General features: G+C 44.4%; 1 protein-coding gene across 1 annotated transcript; it reads left to right on the forward strand.

Annotated features, from left to right (window-relative positions):
• Positions 1–77: 77 nt before the first annotated feature.
• On the forward strand, positions 78–18,236 carry kif20bb (kinesin family member 20Bb; the record flags this gene model as incomplete). Its single annotated transcript, XM_080835474.1, has 30 exons — positions 78–188; positions 326–412; positions 569–685; positions 877–1,015; positions 1,335–1,519; positions 1,689–1,737; positions 1,876–2,085; positions 2,255–2,366; positions 2,582–2,653; positions 2,935–3,084; positions 3,478–3,640; positions 3,933–4,220; positions 4,699–4,838; positions 5,596–5,722; positions 6,318–6,522; positions 6,958–7,019; positions 7,143–7,262; positions 7,435–7,603; positions 8,004–9,000; positions 9,504–9,642; positions 9,760–9,882; positions 9,990–10,050; positions 10,219–10,335; positions 10,510–10,628; positions 13,388–13,561; positions 15,598–15,801; positions 16,283–16,369; positions 17,181–17,325; positions 17,634–17,767; positions 18,159–18,236. The coding sequence occupies 30 exons, from the start codon at positions 78–80 to the stop codon at positions 18,234–18,236; spliced, it is 4,884 nt and encodes a 1,627-aa protein (XP_080691600.1).
• Between the last annotated feature and the right edge of the window lie 386 nt (positions 18,237–18,622).

The raw sequence follows: 18,622 nt of genomic DNA on the forward strand, positions 1-18,622 counted from the left end.
AAACTGAAGACTTCACAAAAGGGACGTTTGGTAACGTTGACTAACGGTATGATTTCCTTTCTTCGGTAGCGAGAAAAATGATGGAATCTTGTTTAAATGGTAAACCCGAAAGGGCGACTGCTATAACTGTTGAAGATCTGAAGAAAGACTTGTCGGCCGACTTCGTTAATATTTCAACATTATCTCAGGTAAGAAGATAGTATGATTGTCCTGTTCATGATGAAAGAGGTTGATGATGCACTGCAGTGTAAATTGAATAACAATGCAAAGCCGGAGCGTCAGCTCCTATCCGCTCACTAACCGACTTTCGTAATGTTTTACTTAGGAGTCATTATCAGACAAAGAACATTTGCAGGTGTACCTCCGGGTAAGACCTTTCAGCAACGCTGAGCAAGAAGCTGGCGAATCTCAGGTAACGTTGAGGTTAAATGACAGTACAGTCTGCTTACTTATTTTATCTCTGAATATTGTATGTTTGACAGTAAGCTCAAAGGGATGATATTGTGTTTGCTTCCTTGTTCAAAAATATATTCCACGTAGCCTGCTCATTTTCTTTTGGAATTTCCAGCAATGTGTAGAAGTTGAGGATCCAGATAAAGTAGTGCTCAAGGCACCCAGAACATCTCTGTCGTCCCGACTCAGTGAGAAGCCCGCGCAGACCGCTCAGAGGTTCCGTTTCTCTCAGGTGAGTTGGAACTGTCCTATAGCATAGGTTTGTGCGAACTCATCGCTCTTACTATATCTTTACGGTTATGTACATTTTGTCACATTTGTATCATGTTAAACATAGTCTTAGTTTTTTGTATTGTTGCTAATGGCGATGGTTCATATTTTTCTGATTCATTCCCACGTCACCCATCTAAAACTGATGTGCAGGTGTACGGGCCTGAAACCACCCAGCGACAGATGTTTGATGGGACAGCTAAAGGGCTGGTCAAGGATGTCCTAGATGGAGAAAATTCCCTCATCTTCACATATGGAGTGACCAATGCTGGGAAGACATTTACATTTCTGGGTGAGAAATCAGTCAATATGCATGATGGTCAGATGTTCTTGGAGAAGTAATGATTTATGCTAGTTGAATGTTTTTCAGACAGAATCAGAGCCTTTCTTTCATGGCTGCTTTTGTCATTTAAGTTTTGGGTTTCCAAGTGTGGCAGCTGAGCTTTGTCTCATGTTAAAAGAGTCCTTTTATATTCATGGTGCCAAGCTGAGCCCTTTTCTCAGCACAGCCTCTTCACTTGTGAAATCACATCCATCTTCAGGGGGGACCCTTTTTTCAGTGACACCCACAGAAATGACATTCAAGGTTTCTTCCTGTCATCTTATTCTAGGACCTGAATCAGATTGTGGAATAGTGCCGCGGTCCCTGAGGGTGATCTTCAACAGCATTGAGGGCCGCATCTACACACAGAACAACATCAAGCCTCACCGCTTTATGGACTTCACCAGACTCACCAAAGACCAGCAGGAGGAGGAGGCCACCAACAAGAAAAACCTACTGAGACGCTTGAAAGAGGTGAATCACATTATCCTTTTACCTCTCTCTACCTTTCTCTCTCATTTGTTCTCTCTCTTGTTTGCTCTCTACCCCTATCCTTCATTCTCTCTCCTTCTCTTCACCCCCTCCCCACCAAGGCAATTTTCTCACAATGTTAATTTTGATGTTTTTCTTTTTTTATGTCTAGACTGATGCTCAGAAAAACCTCACATGCAAAACCTTATTGGAAGGCAAGTGTACTCTCCAGTAAAAAATGAGAAAAACATCAGTAGCAAACTAGTTTTGAACTACGTGACATTATTTAATTAAGCAGTTATTCATGTATTTGTTTACTCACTCACTCCAATATTTGTTCACTTATTCATTCCTAACAGGCTCAACCTCAAGTGATATTGACCTGCAGGGAGAGGACGAGAGTGTCAGTTTGGGGGGCGCTTCAAACATAAAGTTCTCAGTGTGGGTGTCTTTCTGTGAGATCTACAATGAGACCATTCATGACTTGTTGGAGGTGCTGCCAAATGGTCCGCTCAGGAGAACCGCTCTCCGCCTCTCGCAAGATATTAAGGGCAACACTTTTGTCAAAGGTAAGTTGAATCGCCCACATACTTATGCCATGCCTAATGTGAGGAAATAGCATTTGGAGGACATACAAACCTCTTGCTCCATTCTATGAAACCATTACAAGGCATTGTTATGACTTGTTCACCAGTGGCTTTTTGCTCGTGTCAACAATGGTGGGATTGTTTTTGACAGATCTTAAATGGATTCAAGTCACCAGTGCTGAGGAGGCCTACAGAGTATTAAAAATTGGACGGAAGAACCAGAGCTTCTCTTCCACAAAGCTCAACAACGTCTCCAGCCGAAGGTGCAGCTTGTTTCAAATAATAACGGTGGTACAGCCTGCAGTGTAATAGCGATATCAATTTTTAATGTTTGAAATAGCTGGCTTACTTATCAAGAAAGAATTATGAAGCAATGCATGGTTTTCTTTTGTTTTTGTAAAACACAACAATGATTATCTGGGTGCACAACATATAAATTGGATCTAAATATTCCTATTTCTTTTTTTCCCCCGTAAAGCCATAGCATATTCTCCATCCGCATTCTGAGAGTCGAAGATATTGGTGTTCCCCGAGTCCTGACCATAAGCGAGTAAGTGAATCTTATATTAGAAAGCAACTTGGAAGGATTAATATGGCCCTAATGGAGTCAGATTTTAGCTTCAAGCCCTGTGTGTGTGTGTGTGTGTGTGTGTGTGTGTGTGTGTGTGTGTGTGTGTGTGTGTGTGTGTGTGTGTGTGTGTGTGTGTGTGTGTGTGTGTGTGTGAGAAATGGACAGGATGAATGAGACTTAGTGCACAAGTCTCTTATTTTCTAGTGTTATGCTTCTAACACTACATTTTTAGTTGTCTAACTGTCTTATCTAAATTGCAGGTTGTCCTTGTGTGACCTGGCTGGGTCAGAAAGGTGTGCAAAAACCCAGAACAAAGGCGATCGTCTAAAAGAGGCGGGGAACATCAATACCTCTCTGCTGACCCTGGGGAAATGCATCACCGCACTCAGGCTCAACCAGACACAGCCAAAGTGGGTGAACTTGCAAACACACAATGCAAATCCATCACATGTTCTTTTATCAAATTAACTTAGCCCTTGGCCTATTGGGGATGTAAACTAGCCACATATTATGAGTATATGAGTTCCACATATTTTATGTTATATATAGATTTAGATTAATTTATTCCTACTCTTTTGGTGCCAAATGTTATTAGCTATTTATACCCAGTTCTATATCCGTTACTTTTACCCATATTATGCCCATTAGGTGATACAGTACATGAGCTCACATACATTTTTATATATTAATAAAGCACTGGGGGCATAAGGTATTTTAAGGTAGTTATCCTTCAGCACAGAACCAGACATCAGTAGGAGATGTCCAGAAAGTGCCTATGTCCTAACCTTCATGTATTTCCACAGATACCAGACACACATTCCGTTCCGTGAGAGTAAGCTCACACACTACCTGCAAGGCTTCTTCTGCGGGAGGGGCAAAGCTTGCATGATAGTCAACATTAACCAGTGTGCCTCCATGTATGACGAGACGCTCAACGTCCTGAAGTTCTCCGCTGTTGCACAGAAGGTTTGTTTCCGGGCAAATTCGTTCTCTCTACCTTGTTTGTGGAGCAATGTTAAGATGGCACTTTGCTTAAGAGGAAGTTCAGATATTTCACTTAATTCAGTAATGCTCCACTAAATGATAATTATCTCTGCCAAAACCAGTGAAAACACAAGATGAATGTAAATACTTCCACTTACTGAAGAGGGAAAAACAATTAAAATCAACAGTTATTGTGATTTGTTAAATGATACTTCCCTCTAGTTTTTTTTGCTGTTGCGTTTCATAAATAGCTAAGTGTCATTTCTTGCTGTAGGTTGTGGTCCTTGCCGCACGGCCCGTGGTTCCAAAGCCAGAGAAGTCCGGCAGAGACGTGTCGTTCATCATCAACGAAGCCGACCGGCGCCACCTATTTGCCAAGCGGAGGAGCACACTCATGGCCTGGGAGACCACGCTGGAGGACGTGCAGGAGGACGAGGGCGATGAAGAGGAGATGGAGGAGGAAGATGATGGGGAGGAGGAGGAGGAGGAAGAAGATGACAGTTGTGATGAGACAGTGGACGAGGGCACTGTGCTCGAGGCTGAAGATGAGGATGTGCGTGAGGTAGGCTACAGGCTCGATGGAGAGTAAACTAGACATCTGCAGACTCGTTAAGATTAGCGCTGTATTGAGCATCATACTGTGTACATAATACATTTTTGTAAATTAATACTTTTACACAAATCCATCAGTCAAAATTGCCATATTCATTAATGTAGATTGAAAGCTCACACACCCCTCATTCTGTTTGGTGGTCTTTGGCTGAACATCTGTTCTGCATTTGCATTTGTTCATTGTTCATCTGTAAGGAACTTGTGACTAATGCATGAAGCCAGTAGGTATTTTGTATTCCTAGAGACTCTTGGCTGACACTTTTATGGCACTTTGCCAATATGAGATGACTTTTTCCACCTCTGTTATGAGCTCTAATTAAATCAGTTCCTGGTTTGGTGCCCAAGTTGTTGAGATGCCACCCTGCATCCTCCCTGTTATGATTACCCAGGAGAGTGTTCGCACTGATGTGAGACGTGTTTCATTTTAGTCTCAGCGTGTGGAGATTCAGGAGCTGAAAGTGAAGCTTTCCCAGAAGCAGTCGGAGAACTTGGACCAGGAGTGTCGCATCCGTGAGGAAGTGACCTCAGAGTTCATGGAGCTCTTCTCCAAAATGGAGAGTGATTACAAGTAAGAAAACACATGGGCTTGTACAGTGTGGGTTTATTGTTTTGTTGACTTAGTTTGATGTGTTTATCTTTGTATAACTATTATTATTATTTAAAACTGTAGGGCATTCCAGCATGGAACATGAAACATACTTGCCTGAATTGTGGTTGATTTATTTCAAGGCATTTTTTGTTCTATATAGTTCATTAGCATAACAAAGTCGTGCTGGGTCCCGGCCCAAGCTGTCACCAGCTCCAAATTTATTAGCGCTCATCTAAAAGCTAGATCTAAAAGCTTGCCCTGGACTCAAATCAACACAGCCTAATTCTTCCAACTACCAAACATCCGAAATTGCTTTAGCCAGCCTGCAATAAGCAAACCGACACTCAAAGTAATCTCACACAGTATATCGATAAGCATAGAACAAAAAGCCATCAAGAAAAGCACAGCAGCTCATTATAGGCCTACACAGCATGAATAACAGCGATTGATCACATATTCGTTTGCATAAATAGATTTCACCATTCATCATCAATTGCACAGTGGCTTAATGTTGTCACAGATACACAGTAGATGTGCCTTTTCCAACATATGAGAGGTAGGTTAACAATGACTTTGATATAGATTTAAATCCCTTAGCGCACTCCTTAACAAAGAGAAAACTGTATTTACCTTTAGAACTTCAGGCTATTGGCCTGGTGCTCAGCAGGGTCTTTATCAACACAGCTCAAGTCCAAGTCATGAAGTGTAATTCGGTATTGTTATTCTCTCCCTGTAGCGAGCGTCTTCACAAGGAGAAGGAGATCATCGAGGAGCGAGCAGAGAGGCGGCTGGAGATCCTGAAGGACTTGGTCAAGAGGAACGCCAGCGAGTTCACAGCAGCATCCAGAGAGGAGGCAACAGAGGTAAGAGGGGGGGGGGGGGGGGGTCCTCCGACACCCTCGCTGCTTTTGACCATCATTTATTATGCCTTCTGTATTCTCCCAGAGAAAATCATTAATATGATTGAGTATGACACAGTTCAACAGGAAGATTAATGATGATGGGATTAAAACAGGGAACTGGGTTACCTGCACAAATGTAGAACAGTACAATTTTACAGAATAACTACTAGAGAAAAACATTTCAAATGCAATATGAATACAGTCCAGGTCTATTAATTGATTGATTTTTTTCCTCTGCAGTCACACCTGGATCTTGGGAGGGTTTGTTGCGGCCAAAAGTGATTTAATTTGCTGCAGGAATTTTCAAAAATGCCAGTGATTTTGATAATGAAACGCAACTGGGAATGATTATTTGTGGGGGGGGGGGGGGGGGGGGGTTATTGCAGTTATAAGAGAAAATTGGCATTGTGGAATCCTGAAGGTACTGTCTGTGTGTCAGCTTTCGGATTTCTTGTTCATGTCATGTGATTTTATCTTTATTGTGTGTGTTGCATGTTTATCTAATGGCATGTGTCCTTATGCTATTCTATGATATGTATTGTTTTGACTGTGACAGGAGGAGAAGATGGAATTCATGGACAGTATGATTGAGGCCATGCGCAGCGACCTGGTCAAGATCAAACGCGACGCGGAGGAGGCACAGTCCTGTCTGGTGGGGAGTGCGGAGTCGCCCGCGGCCGCCGCCGGGCTACGCAAGCAGGTGGACGAGCTGGCTGAGGAGCTCCTCAACAGCCAACAGCTTCTGGGCCTCAAGACCAGCGGTAGGTCATAACGTTACCGGAGCTTAAAGTTCCTGGCCGAAGGTTGTCAGTTGTTAAGTTTGAATATCACCCCTTCCTTTCCGCGCTCCAGAATCAACGGTGTTGGCAGAGTGGGCTAACTACAATGAATGATTGACTGACTGAATATTTATAAATTGAAGAACCCTTACTTGCCTCAATTACACCCCAGTTCTCACCAGCCAAAACACTTTGAGGGAGTCAGTTCCTAAAGAGAACTTGCAACCTCTCCAGTCTATGCAAATCTCTTGTAGTCCTTCCCCAGCGCTAAAGCCCCCTGGCTGCTTAGCTGAAAGTGCATGGGAAATGAATTTTTCTCAGAAGAGCCCATTTCTCTCATACCTGTGTGTGTGAGTGTGTGAATAGATGACTGTGTACGACAAGCCATTGAGTGTGCACTGTCCAATTTTCTCCCAGAGCTGGAGACCATGCAGGCTCAGACGGAGCACTCCAATCAGAAGCTGCAGGAGGTTCAGGAGGTACTTACATTTCCATTTTCGGTTTCACACTTTCACCTCAGTCTCTTATTTTCAAAGCTTTTCAATTTCTCTCTTAGAAACTCTCTCTCTCTCGCTCTCCCTCTCTCTCCCTCTCTTTTCTAGAGTTATGAGTGTCAGACGTTGAAAGTTCAGGAGCTCATGGGGATGTGTCTTGAGAAAGATGGCATGATCACCAAACTGCAGGAGGCTCTGGACCACAACATAGAGGCCACCACCAACGATGTGAGTGAAGCACAGACACAGACACAGACACAGGCACAGGCACAGACACAGGCACAGGCACAGGCACAGACACAGGCACTAAAAAGCCCCAAACAGTCTGACAACCCTGATAGAAAGTGAAAAAGCCTGATTCCCCTCCACCCTGTCTCTTCTTCTCCCCTCTTCCTTGCAGAGGTCTTTGATTGACCTGATCAGAGAGGAGATCTTGCACTTAAAGCAGAATTGTAAGTGTGGCGCCACTGATGGTGGTGGTGATGATCCCTCTGGCCAGAACAAAGACGCCCGACAGGGTTCAGCAGACATCTCAGAGGGGACTGAGAGTCAGCCTTCAGATGATAACGGTATGTGCTTCGGAAACCATACATACACACACACACCACACCTCACCTCACCAACCACTTTCTCTACATCTCTGAGAGAAACTTTTGAGAGCACAATCCTGCAAATGTCAAATGGAAATAGTGTACTCTTAGCCCCATGCACTGCTGCTTTTTTTTACCTTCATGGTTTCTTGTCAGGTCAGTCAATAGCGCTTAAGTATGGGTCTTGACACATCTATTCAACGCTGCCGCATTAGATATTCAATGGCAGCGACCCTTACTGGGCTTCAGAGGATGGCAAAAGAGAAATGTGTCATGGGGTGAATAATTATGTTTGTCGGAAACAGGATTGTGTATGAGCCACTAGTGTTTCTCTTTGTTCTGACGATCACTGGCTTATTCTGTGTATGTGTCGGTACAGAAAAGTTGTGCGCTGAAGTGGAGCGACTGCTGGCGGAGACGAAAGCCAAAGATGAGCGTCTGGACGAGTTTGGGCAGAAGCTGTTCTCACTTGAGCAAAGTGTGCAGGAGCTGAACGCTGCGTTGGCCGACGAGTCGCAGCTCCACGAGGCCGCCCTGGCCTCACTGGAGAAGGAGAGGCAGGAGATGGCGACGCTGGAGGCCGAGAGGAACGGCCTGGTTGAGGAGCGGGACCAGCAGCAGAGGGCGACCGCCGAGCTGACCTCGAAGATCGTCGGCGTGGAGACGGAGGCGAGGGGTCGCGCCAAGGAGATGGCGGCAGAGCTGGGTCGGCTCGGCGAGGAGCTGCAAGCAGCCCAGGCACTGGTGAAGGAGCGCGAGGAGGAGGCGCTGGACAAGTCCAAGGTGGCCGCCACGTTGGAGCAGGAGGTTGAGAGGCTCAAGGAGAAAGCCAAGCTGAAGACCAGCCGAGCCCCTAGCGGTGGTCAGACGTTCAGCGAAGCCTTGCAGGGCCTGCAGCAGGAGTGCCAGAGCCTTGCCAGGACGTCGCTGGCAAAGAACGAGCGAATCAAGGAGCTGGAACGGGAGCGGGACAACGCCCACTCCCAGGTCCAACAGCTGGATGACGTCTGCGGGGAGTTGGAAAAGCTCTGTGACCACCAGCAGAACGAAGCCCGGAACCAACAGGCCCAGCTGGACGCCGAGCGACTGGCCCTGGAGGACGCTAGGAAGCAGCACACAGAGCTCCAGAAGGAGGCCCAGGGGCTGAGGGAGCAGCTGGCCTGCAGGGAGGAGCAGCTCCAAGCTGCCAGGGCGGCCGAGGAGAGAGTGGCCGAGATGGAGAGGCAGCTGCAGGAGAGCGAAGCCCAGAGGCATGGCCTGGAGGTGAAACTGAAGGAGGCGCAGAGCCAGCAGGAGCAAGTGGCCACTGCGGAGCAGCAAGACGCTCTTATCCAGCAGAGAGCCGACATAGAAGCAGTAACTAGAGAACTCTCAGAGTAAGTTATCCCATTCTTTTTGCTTAATGTTATTTATTAGTATAATAATTACAGGAAGAGTAGTAGCAACAGTAGTAGTAGTAGTAGCAGCAAGAGGAGGAGGGATATTTGGAGTAGTTTGAATTAGTGGGACGAGTAGAAATAATCCAAATTAGTTGTAATTGTAGTGAGTTTTACACAAGGTGACCACTGGGGGAAAAGAAGTATTTTGTAATATATGGTGTCAAGAATTGGTCCTGACATCCAACTGGGATTTAATTCACTGGTTGCACTACATATAATAGTATAATATAATTGAATGTGATGTGATGTGTAGGTTTTGAGGTTGAAACACATCAATAGTTAAAAGAACAACCCTGTATAGTCCCCAGACTACTGAGAGTTCAGCACCACAGACCTTCATCATTTGAAATAGTGTTCCTATCCTAAGGGGAACTTTTTATTTCACAGTGCTGAAAAATGAGGCAATGTTTCTTATTCAGGGATGTTCTTCCATTTAACAGCCGCAAGGAACAGGTAAAGGAGAACTTGGAAATGATCAAAAACCTAAGCCGAGATCTGAAGCTGAAGGATCGAGACATCTCGTGGCTGAAAGAGCGACTGCGGGAGCGTGAATCAGAGATCGAGCAACTGCTATACAAAGTCAGTATGAGTTACTGACAGAGCTCTCGCTGTGCTTTTCCTAGCCTATAATACCTGCATTCAAGGTTTTTCCGTGACTTGACATATAATTTATTTTAATCCCCCGCCCACCCTCAGATAAGTCGGATGAATGACGAGAACAGCAACTTGCAACGACGACTAAGCGACACAGAGAGAGTCAAGAATGAGACCCTGATTGACCTGCGGTTGAAAGATCAGACGATTCTTGAGCTTAAGACTGTGAGTTCTCTTTTCCCATCACTCGTCGAGTATGCTACACTGACGATCCTTATCGTGCATTGATTAATGCGTCTGTTCCAATTTTAATCTGATGTCTCGCTTTTCAGGAACAGCCCAGCGGCATCCAACTTGAAGAAAGTCCCCAGCAGTCTCTGAAAGTCGATCGAGGTAAGGAGTCTAGCCAACGTCTAACACCAAGCTCAGATTGCAACATTTCAGTCTTGAGGACATTTGTAAACCCTGGATTAATGTTCCATAATGTTTTTTTTTTTTGTGTTTTTATTTTGTGTTTATGGTCTGTTTTGTTTTGTTTGTCATTTATGAATGGTTCCATAGATCTCCTGACTAAGCAGCAGTTTATTCAGGACTGGAGGTTGACGTTGAGTGAACAGAGAATCCCAGCCGAGCAGGTGCTGGAAGCCAAGCTGAAGGAGATTGAGTCTTTAACAGCCGGTAACAGTCAGCTCTTTGCACCCCCCCAATTCCCACCTTGCATTGGAAATCATTTGTAGCCCCTGTTTTTGTCTTGTTCTTGCCCTCTTTCTCTCTCGCTCTCTCCATCTTTTCCCCTCCCTTTTCTTTTTCTATACATCTCTCTCACACACACACTCTCTCTCTCTTTCATAGAGCTGATGAACCTGAAGGAGAGTTGTCAGCAGGAAGGCCTCTCGCCGAGCTCTGGTGTCAAGACTGGAGAGCTTTCAGACAAGAGACCAGACCGAGCTCAAAGGGAGGCCAGCATGAGGGTAAATCTATTTTGTGTTGATTGCTCTTAATCGACAGACTTCTGTCTGAGGGATGTGTCGGGTCCATTATGTGTGGATTGCTGTTAGTTGAAAGATGCCTGTTTTTTTATTTTGTGTTTATGTTCTATGCTTATTTAGCTAATTCAGAATTAAATGTTTTAGGATTTGTCAACTGTCTGAAGGAGACCTCTTTTGCTGGCTTCTTTGTGTTGCTGTTGTTGTTGTTATTATTTGGTTTCTTGTTTGTTTTTCTCCCTTCCTGTGGAACCCCTTAGCAAGAACATCAATCTGACATAACTAGTCCACCTTAGTCCTATGGGGCCAGGCATATTTATTTATTTACTTATTTTTACCAACTAGCTGTGTTTATTGGTTTAGAAATATTACTATCAACAGTACACGGTGCAATGAATTGTGCAAACAAGGCTATAGGTGATGCCAGGCCCAAGTTGGCAATGAGAGACTGACAAATGAACATGAACTTTGGCAAATTCAAGCCGGTTTCAAAGAGTATTGGATAAGAGTTATCTAAGAGAGTTATGTAAACTTTGCTTATCACACAGACTTAGTTCACAGCTTACAAATTAAAGAAACTAAACTGATGAGAAAAAAGGGGAACTTCTTACAAAATGCTTTGGATCTATACATTGCTATCTCAATTCATTGACAACACTTGCATGCTGTGCAGTTGACACAAACTAGATAACGTAAAGATATACCAAGTAGGGTATTAAGTAAAAAAAGGGGAGCCTGATTGAGCTCAGAGATTTAAGAGGGGCATTCCGTATCTTGGAACATGTTGAAGTAGAGCCATACAGTGTTACTCATCTTCTCTAGCTTTAAGTAGCATTAAATAATCTCTAGACCAATAAAACGCTGTTGGTAGGGGTGGATCATTTCCATCTCAATAAGATATTCCATCTCCCCGCTAGAAGAGTGGCAGCGGCTGTGAAGTCAGCCTTGTGTTTTGGCATCAGAAGGGTGGGAGGCAGCACTCCAAAGAAAATGGTTACGGGAATAGGATAATAAAGCAGGTACAATATTGACAAGTTCAGACCTAAAGTTGTGGCGAGAGGGATCAAGACCAGTATGAATGAAAGAAAATGGGGCTTTCTGGCATTGGTCACAGAGGGGGCTTGTGTGGAGGTAAATGCTAGAAAGCTTTTCCTTACTCCACTGAGTATGGTGGAGAATTTGAAACTGTAAGAGTCCGTGTATGCCACAGAAAGAGGAATGTGCTCAAGGTTTTCTCCCAAATGTCCTCGTCAAGCTTCTCCGAGATCCTGAAATCTACTTCTATACAGGGAGCATTTGTCTTTTAGAAATTGGAATGAGGCGAATGTCCCAGCAATGTATCACCAAAAGAAGTGATGTAATTTGTTGATCCCACACCAAGAAAATCCCGTCCATTAGTTATGGAGGGAAAGTATTTAATCACATATACTTGTGACCTCACACACACACACACACACACACACACACACACACACACACTGGTGATTCTGTTTGAAATCAGACATAAGCCTGTAGCTCAGAGAGAGAGAGAGAGAGAATAATTCATATGGTGTTTTAGGTCCCTAATGAGCAGCGTGACTCTGCGGAGGAGGAGGAGGAGGAGGAGGAGGAAGCACCAGAGCTCGGGTCGGCCCTCTCCACGGATCCTGCCAGAGGGGATGAGGGACCACAGAAACCTCTAGAGGATCAGCAGCAACACAAACTCCTCACAGATGAGGTAAAAAAAAAGACTTGCTGGTCTTTGTGCATCTGTAGAATAATTATAACAAATGGTAATAATCTTTTCCCTATACAACAAATAATAAGAATGGTGAATAATGATGGATGATGAGGGCTATCATTATTATGTATTACATGTTTTGTTAACCTGACATAGTTGTTGGGGGGGGGGGGGGGGGGGGTATATAGCCCAGTGTGCTCTGATCCAAGGGCATAACATTGTTGTCAATAAGATTGTATCATGTAACAGAGGAACTGGCTGGAATTCAAACAAGGCGTTTCAGGCAGATGAGAAAAGTGGTTTCTGCGGCAGAGAGTTAGTCCCTCTGGCGTGGGCTTTGTAACTTTGCAGACCTTTTAAATGCACAAAATCTGTATAACCACGCTAAAGGAAAGGGAAAAACTGGAAAAGCACAATAGGTCCTTTTTGAGAGTGACCATGTATTGTATGTTCTGCTTGTTATTCTCTGTTTTGATCCATAGTTGTTTCACTTGTAGATAACTGGGGGCTCCCCACTCAAAAGGCGCATTCGTTTTTGGTGCTTCTTGCAAGAACAAGAAGAAACTTAAAAGCATGCACACAGAGTTTTGGCCACCAGTGCCAACCAAATCTAAACACATCCAGCCTCAACAAATTGCCTCATCAAACCACTTCGGCAGCAATGTTCTAGCTTGTTTGCCCATTGCTTTGCTTTGATCAGCCGATAGGGTGTGGGGGGAATGGAAAATGATTGGAGAAATTTGCATCCTGTCTCCACTAGATGGAAAACAATCATTCCCCTCAGACATGCCCAGTCACACTATAGATGGCTTTACTTTGTGTGTGTGTGTGTGTGGCTGTGTGGCTGTGTGTGTATGTGTCTCTGTGTGTATATGTGTCTGTGTGTGTGGTGTGTATCTCTCTGTGTGTGGTCTCTATCTCTCTCTCTCTCTCCCTCTCTCTCCCCCTCTCTCTGTGGTGAATAAAGCTTAGCTTCACTCTGAAGTGTTTGTTGAAATTGACTTGACGCTGTGTGTTTTCACAGTGTGCCCCTGCAACCCCCGTTTCCGTGGGCAACGACGTGCAACACAGGTCTGAGGAGGAGGTCACAGCAGAAACCCCTTTCAAACCGGAGGGCGCAGAGCAGGCCCGCACAGAGCTACACAGCAGACTTGTCGGGCCTCAGGGAGATACTACTTCCCTGACACAAGAGGTCAGTGTGGAGCAAAGATTGTCCATAAACTCTCCCCTTTATTTACAGTGTTTGCGCTCATCCTTACATATTGCTGGAAACTAGAATTACTTTAGACATAAGCAGGATTAGGGACCTTATAGGACGTTTCATTTAATTGAAACTTCTAATAAAATTTCATTTCCGTGCAATCTATCAGCGTAGAAGAACGGTGGATGTCTTTGGGACAGAAGGTGTCTCTACAACATCCTTGCTCAATTAACCTGCTTTTATGCTTCTCGCACCTCCAGCCACCAACAAACCTCCAGCACCACTCTTAAAGAAACAGTCTGGCTAGGCAGCTGTCCATGAGACTCAATGGTCTCAGCCCTCTGCCCCTTACTCCACATCGATAGAGCATGGCTTAGCGCTGGTATCCTACTGCATGGCTGTGTTGTACAGCGGCAGTGAAGCAGAGTGGGAGTTTCCTCTCCACTGCACAAGCCTGTGCAGGGAAGTGTGGAAGACCAGCTCGAGTCCACTTAGCAGGTTGGAGGAGTTGCCGGATGTTTCCTCAGGGTTTACTCCAAGCCTTTTCCATGCAAGGCAGCGGTGGTTTAAGTTAACAGCTTCTCCAAGGTGGGCTGCCTGCCCCTAGCAACTGCCTTCCCCTGCCTGAAGCAGCTGGTTTTAAGGCGCCAGTGGCCCGCCTTTGCCCTTGGTCCTGTCTGTATAAACGGGTCCTGCCACACGAAGGCCAGGAGTTGGGCTTTGATTGTGAGAGGGTATTTGAGACACACGCCATTCGGAGCATTTAAAAGGCAGTGCGTGTTTATCCTCACTTCCACCCCCAGGATATGGCAACCTTAGGAACAAGGGAGCTAAAATGATATTAACTCAAAGATAAATGTGGATTTTTTCAAAATGAAAACATTATTTGAGATATTTGATGGTTCATTCAGACGGCCCAATGCAAACGACGGCATTGCAGTTTTTCTGCACATTTTGTCTCTCTCACAGGCATGAAAAAAACTAAATGTTTCCCTTTTAAGTTGTGAGTTTGAACAAAAAGAATGTTCCCAATAGTGCTACATAGTAAACCTGAGTCTGGTGGGTTATTAGTTAAATTAAGTGGTATTTGAACAAATAGAATGTTCCAGAAATAATTGGAAATTCCTAAGCTGTGTGACGATGCTAAAGGCATGGAAATCTCTGCCCTCTCTCCGCAAGTCTATCCTCTACCTCTAACTCTCTCTAACTCTGCCTCTGCCTTCAAAGCAGAGCTGCACTGCCTCATTGTTGAGGACAGCTGAACCAGCACTGAACCCTGTCTGTGCTGATGAGACCCTGATTGCAGACCAGACGGTGTTTGTGGTTTTGCCTATTCGGTGTCTAGGTGGGCAGCCATAATCGAATTTTGATCAGTGGAAACCGTAGGAGAATTACCCTTTCATCAGCGCCACGGTAGAGTGGGTATTCTGTAATGAATTGCTGGTCATGCATTATGCATCTTGTTTGCTTTTATTCATTCAGGGATGGTGCTGTGTAAGTAGAGTTAATTTAGCTTAAATGTCTTAGGTTTGCCACTTGGGTACCTGAAGCTAAGGAAAATTGAATCTCCTTTTGTTTGTACGAATAACAAAGTATCTGTTAAAATCATGGAGTTCTTTTTGTCTTCCAACTGACCCATTACATTGTGCCATATTACTGGAAGCTTAATTTAAGAGTAAAAGAGAAAAAGCAATTGCTAGGTTTTAGTCGATTTAAAATAATTTAGTTGGTAAAAACCATCATCATTTTCTCTGTGATGTCAGTCTCTTGCTGCTCTGCTTGGCGAGAATACCATTTCACTCTTAGATGGTGCCCCTGCATACCGTCTGTAGTAACATAGTTTGGTGCCCCTGCATACCGTCTGTAGTAACATAGTTTGGTGCCCCTGCATACCGTCTGTAGTAACATAGTTTGGTGCCCCTGCATACCGTCTGTAGTAACATGGTTTGGTGCCCCTGCATACCCTCTGTAGGAGCAGTAGTTTGGTATTCTTGTTGCATAAAATCTCTGACCAATATTTCAACCTCCTCCAGTCCTCGGTTCTGGACACGCCCGAAGGGACTTGGTGCAGTGCCCTGCTCCTGCGATTCCCCAACCAGTCGGACCTGGACATCAGTTTCACCCCGCCGTCGGACCGCATCAACAAATGGGTCCAGTGGGACAGCGAGGAGCGGCCAAGGCCCTCACCAAAACAGACCCGCCTGCGACGCACGTCCCGCAAGAGGAAAATACCAGAGGTAGGCGAGGAGCTCAGCCGTGAGCCACACACTCTTCTTGTGTGTGTTTGTGTGTTTTCTTCTGTTTTTTTTTTATATCAGATGAGCAGAAGCACACTATAGTTTGACGGCAAGAGAAGAAAAAAAGCAGGGTGCAAATAGTAAAAGCAAAATTTTCAGTTTTAAAATATGTTACCCTGTTTTCCACTGCCCAACTAGTGGTCAAAGTGTACAAGAATTAGAACCATAGTGGGTTCATATCATAAAAGTTCTATTTCATTTCTACTGACCACCAGAGGCGCCTGAGTGTCCATCACATTTATTTGGTTTTGTTTATTAATTTAAAACCTATACTGCCCCATTCCCCATACACTGAAAGACATTTCCACCTTATATAGGATGTTTCAACATATTCTTCTAGAACGTTCATGTTACAATGGTAATGGATTGTATTGTCATTTAATTTCAATAACGCCAGTATGTGTGTGGGTGTGATTAGCAGGGGCAAGTGCAGTCTGAGAATAGAAGTGAAGACAAAACCAAAAAGCCAACTCCCCTGAAGAGACTGTCCCAGATGAATCATCAGGAGGTAAGGATGAAGTGCTCCCCCGTAGCTTATGAAAAGACTTTTTGAGTGTTTGAAAAGTTTACTTGAAAACGCCGCTGTTACCAAGCAGACCTTTGTTACCAAGCAGGCCATTCCATGTAGATAATGTCCACAGTCCACTGCCAGCATGACTTTCTTGCTAGAAGCATGTGTTTGTTTCGGTGACTACTGTCGCATAGCAACAAACTCCTTTAGGTGGAACTACCATTGTCGGGTATGAAAAACAAATTATCTACTTTTCATTTTCCATAGTTAAACTCTCTTCATGAAGGCATCGCAGCACTCATGTTTGTGACTCGCCATAAATACCTCCCATCAGCCCATTTAGTCTGGCATTCCCATATAGGGGGGGAACTTATGAAGATGTTATCTGACGGTGTTACACTACTGCCATACTTCTACTTATTTGACTTTGGTACCTAAAAAGTTTCAAATTGTATCTTAAAAAAATGAAAAAAGAGACAAGGACTGCTTATCATCTATGAGAAATCGTCATCAATCTTGTTTCTGATCTGTTTTTCCTCCTTTGTCGAGATGTAGTCAGTGATTCCATTTGACATTTTGTGAACTCTCTGTGATCGAAAGCACTCAGCAATCTGTATTACATAAACACAGTATACACTTTAGCCTGTGCTGTACACTGGACTATTAAGCACGTTATGCTGCTGCTCTTAAAAGGAATCATGATGCCGTACCAATAACATAAAACCATCCTATTTGTGGCAGTCGATGTAAAACCGCTTCTCTGTGCCCTGACACCTGTGGCGTGTTTTGTTCCCTCGCTTGTCAATAGTCTCCCACTGTGCTGGGCAAGGCGGCCAGTCAAATAACGCAACAGGGATCTCCAGCCAGCCTGAAGAACAAAGCCTCTCAGGGCGGAGGCCTCCAGACCAGCGGCCACTTCACTCAGCCCTCCCCGTGCATCTTACAGAGCAAAGGTTGGCAGCCGCTGTTTTCTTGTCCTTTGATCGAATGGCCGCAGGTGTGGGTTGGGGTAAGGGGATTTAGGGGTTTGTGTGTGCATATCTGTGTGTGTGTTTGCATGCATGTGTGAGTGTGTGTTGGTCAGAGAGTGAAGAAAGTGTCTCGGCTTCAGCTTGAGAGGCTTAGGCTACAAAAAAAAACAAAAAAACGATCTCATGATGTATCTTTGTGCGATTCTGTTGCGCTAACCTAAGTATGATTATTCTCCCCCTACACACACACACACACACACACCAACTCCTCTTTGTTGCCGTGGCATCAGCTCCCACAATCAGAAAAAACCTGGCCGGCAAGTCACCGGCGCCACCGAGCTCCCAGAGCGGTAGGCCCCGCAGGACCAAGCGCAAGCTGTACAAGGCTGACCTCTTCGCTCCCGTGAACATCGGCAGTCCCCTGGTAAGTGGCTCTTCCCTGGCACCGAGCCAGGAGCGAGATGCTGCATGAATAATACAAAAAGGTTCCCCATCCATACATTCATTTCAAATCACGACTGCTGGAAGTGTGTTTGACAAATGTATGGTCATGTTTAGACAGTGCCTACTAGGAGGGGTGTGTGTGTGTGTGTGTGTGTGTGTGTGTGTGTGTGTGTGTGTCTGCTGTGTGTAATGCATGCATATATTTATACTATTGCCATTGCACAGCTTTCATTCATTTGCTGTGTTTTTTTGTATTGTTTGTAGATTTTTTTCTCTCCATCTTTTTCGGGAGAAATTACAATGTTGTCTAATTAGACAGGGGAAAGGACTTCAATCGTCAATTTGACTTGTTTGTTTCCCTCTTTGCATAGGTCCCTGACCAAGATGACAAAGAGAGCGATCACTTGATCATCAAGCGGAAACTCAGGACTAGAACGGCCAAGGTCTGAGTCGGATTTCAGGTTTCAGATTTCAGGCTTTTAGCGATGTACAGGACAGACCTCTTTTATGTAAAAAAAAAATACCCAAATTAAAAGTTTTTACCACTTTGTTTTCAGGAAACATAACAAAAACTCATCCTCATTATTTTATTACTTTGGTGTGTGTGTGTGTGTGTGTGTGTGTGTGTGTGATTGGTTTCCCTCTAGAGTTTATTCCAAACCATGTTTTTGGGAGTCTTTTGTAACATACATTATTGATAAGGAAACAATATTATTATATTAGGAATACAATAGTTTTATGCAAATATTATCAAAGTAACATTTGTTTATTGCCACTTCCCTGGGAAGAATATTAACTTGCTGAAAGCCACAAATGTACAGCTTCACAACTACTG

Source organism: Sprattus sprattus (genome assembly GCF_963457725.1).
Source record: "Sprattus sprattus genome assembly, chromosome: 3".
NCBI classification, from domain to species: domain Eukaryota; kingdom Metazoa; phylum Chordata; class Actinopteri; order Clupeiformes; family Clupeidae; genus Sprattus; species Sprattus sprattus.